Source organism: Bactrocera dorsalis, chromosome 5, assembly GCF_023373825.1.
Source record: "Bactrocera dorsalis isolate Fly_Bdor chromosome 5, ASM2337382v1, whole genome shotgun sequence".
NCBI classification, from domain to species: domain Eukaryota; kingdom Metazoa; phylum Arthropoda; class Insecta; order Diptera; family Tephritidae; genus Bactrocera; species Bactrocera dorsalis.
The window spans coordinates 11790083-11800509 of NC_064307.1; the positions used below are offsets into that span (position 1 = coordinate 11790083).

General features: G+C 29.5%; 1 protein-coding gene and 1 long non-coding RNA gene across 4 annotated transcripts in view; both read left to right on the top strand.

Moving 5' to 3' along the window:
• Positions 1 to 6039, top strand: part of LOC105224488 (protein phosphatase 1 regulatory subunit 12A) — a 44939-nt gene extending 38900 nt beyond the window's left edge. For all 3 annotated transcript variants that reach the window (XM_049458324.1, XM_049458329.1, XM_049458330.1), the window contains one exon: positions 4579 to 6039. In XM_049458324.1, coding sequence (XP_049314281.1) covers positions 4579 to 4665 — 87 coding nt within the window. In that variant the 3' untranslated portion in view covers positions 4666 to 6039. The remainder of the gene's footprint in view (positions 1 to 4578) is intronic.
• An 814-nt stretch (positions 6040 to 6853) lies between these two features.
• Positions 6854 to 10427, top strand: part of LOC125778853 (uncharacterized) — a 34802-nt gene continuing 31228 nt past the window's right edge. The window contains exon 1 of the long non-coding RNA XR_007422984.1: positions 6854 to 8499. This is a non-coding gene — a long non-coding RNA (uncharacterized LOC125778853). The remainder of the gene's footprint in view (positions 8500 to 10427) is intronic.

Consider the following 10427-nt stretch of genomic DNA (forward strand, 5'->3'; position numbering starts at 1 on the left):
AATAAAATAAAATTTCTTTGTTCTGTTTCGTGTTTTGTATGCGTATTTATGAGAATTGGAAAATTGTTCATTGAAAAATTTTGCAGTTTTTGTTTCATACTTTTTATTCTCTATATTGAAGTCTGTGTTAAAGTCTCTCTTAATTATTGGCTTAACTATCTTTCCTTGATTTCTTTAACCATTTTTATTACTCCTTTTGTTGTGCAAAATTTGTTCGGTATTGTTTTCATAAATTGCCCAGCCTTTTTTTTAAAAAGTGTTTTCATGTTTTGGGTATGTATCAGAAGTTATTAAACATCGCTGAATCATAATCTCATAGAGTCTGCAATTGTGGGATTTTCTCGAGAGAATCTTATAATTTTGAGGTTGATCTTAAGATCAAAATCTCTTGTTTTTCACCATCGCCCTTAAATTGTATGGTTTTTTTTATTATTATTATTATTATTATCTTTTTTGGTGACACCCTATATATTGTTTCAAAAAGTATGAATTGTAGTTTCCGTTGCTTGTATATTAGGATGCTGAGTTTTCCAAAAGGGTTAATAATTCATATACGAGTGTGTGTACTGAGTTGATGATGTTTTTTTTTATTGAAGCTTATCACCATTTACTCTTATTAATAATGTTTCGCGAAGAGTTTAGTATATAGATTACAGTTTTTCACTAATTATAAATAGTGAAAAAGCACTCTCATGAAAATCTAAATCATCTTTCCCAGAGCAAGGAATATCCATTCACTTGCCCCGTACCGTTGTGGAGTAGAAAATAAGAAACATTATGAACTAAGTTTGTTCATATCTACACTGTGTGTTCACCTTAAGGTATGTTTTCGTTTAGAACAATATCCATGTCATTCCCCTTGAAGTTGACTTCAGAGAAGTAAGCAGTGAAGTACAGAAAGCTGCCTAAATATTATTCTAACAGAGCTATATAACATACCTGGTTATGACTTTCCTTCACCTTCACATATTAAGGATACTTCGTTAGTTTCATTTTCAACTTTTGCTCATTAAATCATGTAATATTTCGCGGCACTTCATCATCAGCGTACTGTTGAGCATCGTTGTTACATATTTTAGATATAATTTAGCTTAAAGCGCTCTCATACACCCGACCCATCTGCCCATTCGCCCCGGAAAATTGCTTATTATGCACTGTTGTTGCCACAGTTGTGAACGTGTGTGAGTGTTTGTGTTCAAAAGTAAATATTTATCATGTAAAACAATTAAAAAGTTTTTAATTTATTTATTTCTTATGTATATACATACATACATATATTTGCATGACGTCGTTCGTTCGTTCTCGTTCATTTGCATGTCGTGTTCATTTTTTGTTTTGTTCGTTCAAATTCATATTCTACAAAATAATCAGTTTATAATTAGTGTTGTGTGTTTGTTAATTCACGAAAGGATTTTTGTTGGTTATGGTTACTTTATATAAGTTATACAAAGCAAAGTATTTGGTACAAACTCGTCTATATGGGTATTCGTTATTCGATAACTTTCATTTCTTGAATTATTTCTTTATACTAATAGAAAATAAATCAATAATTTTAGTAATAAATAATTGAAAATTTGAGGCTACTGTGCCCTATCTCGAACTTTAAAGTAGTAATTTTAGTCTTCAGAACCCATAATATGTTTGGTATTAAATTAGATAGCTAGATAATGTTATTAAAAATGCTTTAATTGCCTTCCTAAAAGTAAGGTGAGTAATTCTTCTCAAATAAAGTTGCCTTTTATTTTGGAATACCTAAAGCGTTTTTTGGGTTCTGTAACTCTTCTAACTTGGTTTTTCATTGGAGGTGGTTTTTTACGTGGCGGGTCCCAAACCCAGCGCACAACCCTATGCAGGGATGTTTCGCCTTCCCACTTTAGCTCGCCTTCAAACGGATGTTCTTAGGCTACCCAGAGGATACTTGATCAAAGACCGGAAGTCGTGAGCTGCTCGAGCCATATGTAAAAGAATCGTTTCTGCCCACTCCCAAGTGAATGGCGATCAGAGAACTTTCCTCACTTGTGTGATTTAACTGGCACAAAAAGGATATATAGAGCTTACTAAATAACTTCGTTTTTTTAGTGCAATTTAAACACGATTTTTTTATTGTGTATAACATTTTGTGAAACTTCTCCAGTTTAATATCTTTTGCCAAATTTCGGGCAGGAGATTGATTCTATGCTGATAAAATGTTTGTTCTTTGCAGGCAAAAAGGCGGCACTTGTGGTTTTTAGCCTCCTGATTTGAGGTGAAGGTTCTCCCATCCAAAAACGTTTGCAGAAACCGGAATTAGCAATGGTCTAAAAGTCAAGTAGCCAAATCTAGAGAATATGGTAGGTGTGCTAACACACCCCATTCACGCTGCAAAAGTTTTTGGCATGTCATGAAACTTGTGTGAGGCCTCGCATTATCCTGGTAGAAAACTACACCTTTTCTATTGATCTATTCTGGTCTCTTCCGTTTGAGTGCATCACTCAATTTGTCGAGGTGACTAGAATTCACTTCAGAATTAATAGTGGTATTGTCGCGCAAAAACTCAAAATAAACCTTCTCTTCGAAATCAAACTAAGCAGGAGTACCTACCTTTTTTTGGTTTGAGGTGATTCATTATTTTTATCACTTCTTTGACATTTGATAAACACATTCGTTAATGCGATGAAGCAAATTATGTTCTATAAGAACATGAGGAGCCCTTATGCCAGGTTTCCAAGTTAATCCTAGACTTTTCATGGACTTGTGAACGTTCGCGTTAGATAACTTTAATCTTTCAGTAATCTGTCGAGTTGTTATTCCACAATTTGTATCGGCCAACAACTTTATTTGATACACATCAGCTTCAAGAGTCTTTCCAGGATGTCATGCTTCCTCAAGATCGATATTTTGCAAACCAATTTTGACATTGGCGTTTGGTGAACACATCTTATCACTTTTCGCCTTGCTTGAACTGCTTTTACCCTTTTGACAGTAAAACAGTAAAATATGTCAAAAATGCTATTTTCGCTCTTCCATCTTCGATGGGTCACCACAACAAAATTATTCAAAAAAAATTAAGAAATTTTTTTTTCCAAGCAGTAAAGCGGTTATGTGTGAAGTTGGCTGCGAAAAAATTCAATAAGCTCAGCAATTGTCGTCAAGCGAGATTACTTAGTGAACGACCCAATAATTTTATAAGATTTCTCAGGTTTTGAAGAATACCTCAATTTGAGATACAACTAAAGTATTATATTTGAGAAAAATATCAGATTTGGTGAAGCCAGGGACATTCTCGTCACTGCTTTTTTCTGAATTTCTAATCTTGGTAAAAGATTTTTGGGGTTTCAAGCAAACATGATAGAGAAAGAGATTACGCCAAGTTTTTATCGTTACTTTTTTCGACGATACGCCTTACCTTAAAAGATTTGTTTTTATTTCCTTGTTGCCTCTATTCATTCTATTGTATATGGTATGACGTTAAGATAGCGCAATATTACTCCCTTCATTCTTGGTTTCAATGCATTTCATTTCATTTTAATTTTCATTCCGAAAAAGTACTGAACTCATTAGCGACCTAACCTAAATACTGATATTAGCAAAACATAGTAAGACTTGTTCATAATACTATTCTTCAATCTATCAAATTCAACCTATTCCTGTAACATACCATACGACGCATAATACTCACAGAGTATTCATTTTTGACAGTTTGGCGGGTAGGAAAGAATTCAGAGTGCATCACACCTTGATAATCGAAGAAAACTGTCAACACAACCATGATTTTTGACTTGCTTTGACACGGTTTTTTTTCGGCTTTGGCTCACCTTTGCCACCATATTCGACCGACTGATCCTTCTTTCCTTTATTTTGTTCATCAGTTGATGTTGATGGCCGTCATGAACGTGGTTCGTCGTTCTCGACCCTCTTGAATAATTTGTACCAATCAATACACAAGAAATTTGATTCCGCACACAAAATTTATTGCAAATTCTTTGTTGAATAATTTGACGCATTGTAAAAATCGCCGAATGCAATTTATGCACTTAAGAAAAGAAAGAGTATACTAAACATTAATGTTTATTTTGATGTGACTCATGGCACAGATGTCATCGACAGTCTTACCAACCTGGAAAAAAATATTTCAACGAATAGGTTTTCATTCATAGACGGTAGGAACTTTACTGTCAAATGAGTAGCAGTTAACCGAGTTGGAGTGTTCTTTTGCAATTGGTTTACAAAAGATCGAACTTAATATAAACATTTATTAATATTAAAACAATTTCTTACAAATATATCTGTGTGTTAGTAGTTGATAGTTAAAAAAATTACTGCTAATTGTAAGCATCACGGCTGCTCAATAAATCTATCGCTCGCCGCTCGTACGCTCGCAATGCCGTTTCCTAATTACTATGCAATATTACAATATTCGTTATTTGTATTGAATTTATGGATGTTTCGTTATTTTTTTCTGAATATGGCATTACTACAATTCGTTATAATTGTTTATTATATTTATTGGTACTTCAAATAACTGTACACATGCAATGTTAATGTTAATGCTAACTAACCCCACCTCTCTCTCTCTCTCTCTCTCTCTATTTCTAATAGCAATTGGAAGTTTACAAAACGGAGAATCAACGCCTTAAAGAGGAAAACGGAGCGCTAATTAGAGTAATTAGTAAATTAAGTAAATGAAATTAATTTTAAATTAAATTTACAGAGTTACAATGCAAATTTAATGTTAATTTGAAAAGAACAAATAACAAAAAACAAAAAAAAACAATAACAAAAATCCTAAAAACAACTGACTTCGTTATGGAACGTGTAGAAAACCGTTATTATTTTCTAAAATACAAACAAAAACAAAAAATGCAAAATACTACATAAAACAGCAGCAGCAGAATGTTCTTACTACGTACGAGTGTATTTTAAAATGAAAACAAAAAACACAAAAACAACAACAAATGCAGCTGCGCCTGTGGAGAAATTTGTGCTTGTGTATGTGCCGCTTTGGCTGCGGCATAATTTTGATTGTAAATTAATTAGAAGGAAAATTGCAAAAATGCAAAAACAAAAACACTAAAATGTTTTATTACACTTTATGACTGTTTTAAGTTTTATTATTAGCCTAGTGTCCAACCACTGCGTTAAAATATTATCAAATATACATAAATATATATATATATAAAACAAAATATACGTACACATATACATACATATATATTAATTGTTTGGAGTTTTTAAGAGCGTTTAGGCGATAATACACCACACACACACATATACATACGTACATATATAAAAAGAATGAAACAGTTAAGCATACATACATACATAAAAAAATCACACAGAACGTACACTAAACAAAAAGTAACAAATTAAGAAAAAGTGTTTAGCATATTAATATTAAATTTACAAAACGGACCTATACAAGAACAAAACTAAAATAATATACATGCATACATACTTGTTTAAAAAATATCGATATATGTGTATGTAATATTAAAAAACAATAACTATGTTAACACTATGACTTAGCGCCTAATGTAATAAACACCCACACACACACACGCATACACAAACCAATTCAAATGTAACATTATACTATATACATATATATATTAGATTCAGTGATCAACGGAATTTCAATATTTAAAATTAAATCATTTTTAATGTTTTCATAATAAAAAAATATAAATCAGTTGTTAATTTATACGCATTTGTGTGAATAATTAAAGAAAAAAAAAATAAAATAATTATTTATAAACACCGAAACATACATACGTGCATATTCATTGCATTATTTGCATACCACCAACATTGCTGCATACATCAATGACTATTTAATAGCATACATACATAAATACACAGACACACACACATACAATACAGAAATAAAAAGTAAAAAACAAAATATATATTTTTCATATTTATTAAAAGTCTAAATAATGAATCTTAGCAATATACACACTTACATAGATGTTTACATTTGTAACTAGGTTCTTGGAGAACAAACATTTTCAACAGATCGGCAGTGAAGGGCGCAATTATAGGGTGCAATGTTAATGGAATTTTAACAGCTCGCATGAAATGGAATTTGGAAGCTCAGTTTTTAAATTAAAAAAAAACTATTTTTTTTTAATAAAAAAGCTCAGTTAGTTTTTAAATAAAAAATTTTATCAGCTCGAATGAAAATGGAATACGAAAGCTCATTTTCATCAAATTATTTATACAAATTTTACTGATTAAAATAAAATTTTGTCATTTTTTATTTAATAAAATCAGATCTTTTTAGCCTCCGGTAACTCTGAGAGCTTAAACATATATTTGACAAGTTTTTTTGAACTGATAAATATTTCATATTGTTGTACCCATCGCGCCTTCCATTTGCTAGTTTTGAGCATTTCTCTAAAAAAAAAGTAATAGGAAACTGCTCCGCATTGCCGAAACTGAAATGTTGTAGTATTAGTGTAAAGTATGAGTAGTTAAACTAAATTTTTCAAAAAACAAAAAAAAAAATCAAAATAAATAAAAATTAAATTTAAAATCAAACTAAAATGAGAATTTTTTATTTATGTACAACTAAAGTAAGGCTTATTTTCATTAATCATTATGGGTTTGGCTCACTTATGATTCGTTTCCACTATACATGCGATTTTTAACGTGGATTTTTATATTATGGTATTATGAATGTTTTTGTGATTTTGGATAGTTTTAATAATTTTATTATTTAAAATTGTTATGTTTTTCTTATTTAAATTTTTTTTTAAATTTTTTTTATATTTTATTACTATTTTATTTTTAGAATTTTTTTTTTTATATTTTATTACTATTTTATTTTTAGAATTTTTTTTTTTAATTCTATATTTCTTTTTACTATTACATTTTATAATTTTATTAATATTTTTTTTATTAATTTTTTTTTATTTTGTAGAATTTCAATATTATTTTTTTATTTTATTTTATATACAATTTTTATATTTTTCTTATTTTTAAAATTTAATTTATTTTTGCTTTCAAATTTTATCATATTTTTGTTTTAATTTGATTATCTTTTTATTTTTAAAAAATTTTATTTTACGTACTGTCATTTACAAGGCCGCTACGTTCTATATCATACGTATGTACATACATTTTGGGCGCCCCTTTATTAAACAGAAAATTATAATAAATAAATTAATTAAAACTATTTTTTGTTGCACAACATTTCTTTTTATCACGCGCTGAATTTTGAACTAACGATTCTATATTTATATGTGTTAATATGGCTTCATAATATCGCTTAGTGTCGTTACATTTTGTTGTGTTATTTCTAATTGAGCCATACACAATCTTTGTTAGTGTAGTGTGAACGAGTCATAAGGGTTTTACCGTTGATTAGTCGAAAACAGCTGGTTAAACGCATCACTTGGTAAAAATATAAATCAGCTTCGTATTTTATTTGAAATATGTGTGTATATAAATTTTAATTAATATTTTTTTAACTCTATCAATTCACAATAAACATATTTATTATTTAGTATAATGCAACAAGTTATTTTTCTAATTTATTACTCGCCACTCGCTCTGAATATGTAACTAATTTATATATTTTATTAAATATCCCTAATATTTAAGTGTGTAACGCCATGCTAAAGTTATTTCAAGTAAACAGTAACAATAAATATTTGTTGTATGTATTTTTTAAGTTTAATGTACTCTTGGTTTTTTCTGTTTTAATTGTTGTAAATTGTAAATGCTTTTGGAATTAAATTTTTTTAATAACAATTTTTAGTTCATATTCACTTTTTTATGTTTTTTTTAATTTTTTTTTTAATTTTTTTGCCTTTGTTGTTTAATTCTTTATATTCATTTGCAATAATACTTATGGTGGTGTTTTAATCTTTTTATTAATTTTTAGATTTCATTTAAAATGTTTTCATTTTTAAAACAAAAGAGTATTTTTATTTTATATTTTTTACAAACAATCATTTAATAATAAATTTAATTTTTTAATTTTTAATAATTTTAGATTCGTAATAAATATGTAAATTTTTGGGAAAAAATATTTATTTAAAACAATAATATAAAATAATATTTTTCGTTTATTATTATTATTTCTTTTTTGTTTTTAATATTGTGTTTTAACTATGTACATTTTTTTGGGTGAAAAATATTTATTTATACATATTTACAAAAAATTAAATTATTTTATCTTAATTTGCATTTTTAATATTTTTTGTTGTAATAATTATATCCTTTGAAGAAATGCAACTCTTGTATTTTTTATATTGATACATTTCTTATTTACTCTTGCAGTGCATAGTTGTTGTAATTACGGTAAAGAAGCGTTAGTGCAAAATTTTAGTTATTTTTAGTTCGCTTTTAACATACGAAGTACTCATGCAATTATAATTTTGTTATATTAATTAAAAAAATAAATGAAATATTAGAATTTATTGAATATTTGAGCCTAATTTCTACTATTGATATTTTAGTATTCATAATTTTGTAAATTAACGGAATTTTATTTTTAGAATACATTGCGCAAAGGTATTTGTATATATGTACATACATATGAATATGTAAATACATATAAAAGTATGTATGTATGTACATGTATACTAAGTAAATCCTATTATGCAGGTCCTGAGCAAACATTAAAATTACATACCATAGTTAAATAATTTACACATGTGTGTTTGTAATTTAATAACAACAACAAATAATATTAGTACATACTTTTAATAACAAGCTAATTTTAGTTCACTTGTTTGTGCAGCAATAAAGTCCATCAAATTGAGTGCTTGCATATACAAAGTAATAGTACATATCCTACATACACATGCCCATTCACACACACACACACATACGTGCAAGCAAGTAAGCACTTTTTGTTTGCAATTAAATTCGGTTTGAAGTCAAGTGCACAGGCAAGCATAAATCAAACAATATATTGCACATATACACACACACATACATAAAGATACCGCTATTATATATTATACTTTGTATTGTATTGTTTTAAGAGAGATTTAATTGTTTAAACACTATTTTACTTTTCATATTAATTGATTTGATTATTTTATTTTGATTTTTGTTATTTATATATACTTTTAAAATTATATTACCTTCATATAATACATACATATGTTATGTAATGCATACAAACAAACAAACAAATACATACAAATGCAGTCGAAATGGCGGGCGAGTGAAACGTAAGCACCGTTCAATCTGCACGAAGGCGCTTTAGTTTAATTGATGAAAAGTGTAAAAGTGTAATAATCATAGTTATTAACATTTTGTGAAAATTAAAGTACGAAACTTAAATATATGTGATCGATTAATTAAAGGTTTTGTGTGTTTTTATTGTCTCTCGATATCAATGGGGCGAATTTTAAGTGAACAGCTATTTCGGAAAGCTGCAGTTTTCGATCGAGAAGTGAAAAAGGCACGACAGACGGAGGGTGTAAAAACGATTGCTGCGATGGAATAACTGATGTTTGACTATGCGTCTGCTCCTAATGCTGTGGCACCTCTTGATCTTATTTGCCAACTAGTAAAGTATTTAAGCTTTAAGTATAATAAAGGGTGTTCAATTTCGAGGTTTCCTACCTTAAAAAAAAAAAAAACACAGTAACATTTATTTTTTGGAAGATTATCTCTTTCAAATGCTGACCACGGCTAGGTCAAATGGTCCATGCGCTGAGTCTAATTTTCGATGACTCGTTCGAACATTTTGATTAGTAACTAGTGAATGCAACCAGTGATGTTTTGGTCCAATGTTGCTGAGATCACGAGCTTCAATTTCATCATGGCGCGATAGCAGCCGCCATTGACGTTCTCACTTTCATCATTTTTGAAGAAATATGGACCGATGATTCCACCGGCCCGCAAACCACACCAAACCGTTATTTTTTCTGGATGCAATGACAGCTCTTGAATATCTTCAGGTTGCTCTTCGTCCCAAATGCGACATTTTCGCTTATTTACATACCCATTGAGTCAGCTATGAAAGCTGAACAAAGTTTGACTCGGAAACGTCGGATCTTGGAGTTATTCAAGAGTACATGAAGCAAAGCGATGCCGCTTGGATTGGCCGGGCGGCTTGCGTATTTTGTATGAATTTTTTTGGGCACCGTAGACTCGATAAAAATACATAAATATTTGCGAAATGATATTACCAAAATAAAAGCTTTCACAAATCGAAATCGGCAATAATCGAATTAAATTTGTCTCAAGTCATTTAAATTCTGTTCACAAGCCGAATCGGTAAACAATTCCTGATTGTACGGCAACGGAATCGTTTAAAATGTTGCAGAAGAATTTTGGGGAGTCTACTCTATCACGAACACAGGTATTTCAATGGCACAAATCACTTGATGAAGGTCGTGAAGTCATTAAAAACTTGCCTCATGGGCGTCATTTATCTACCTTTGTAACTCATTCGTGAAGCGTAACCTTAGTGGGACGAGATT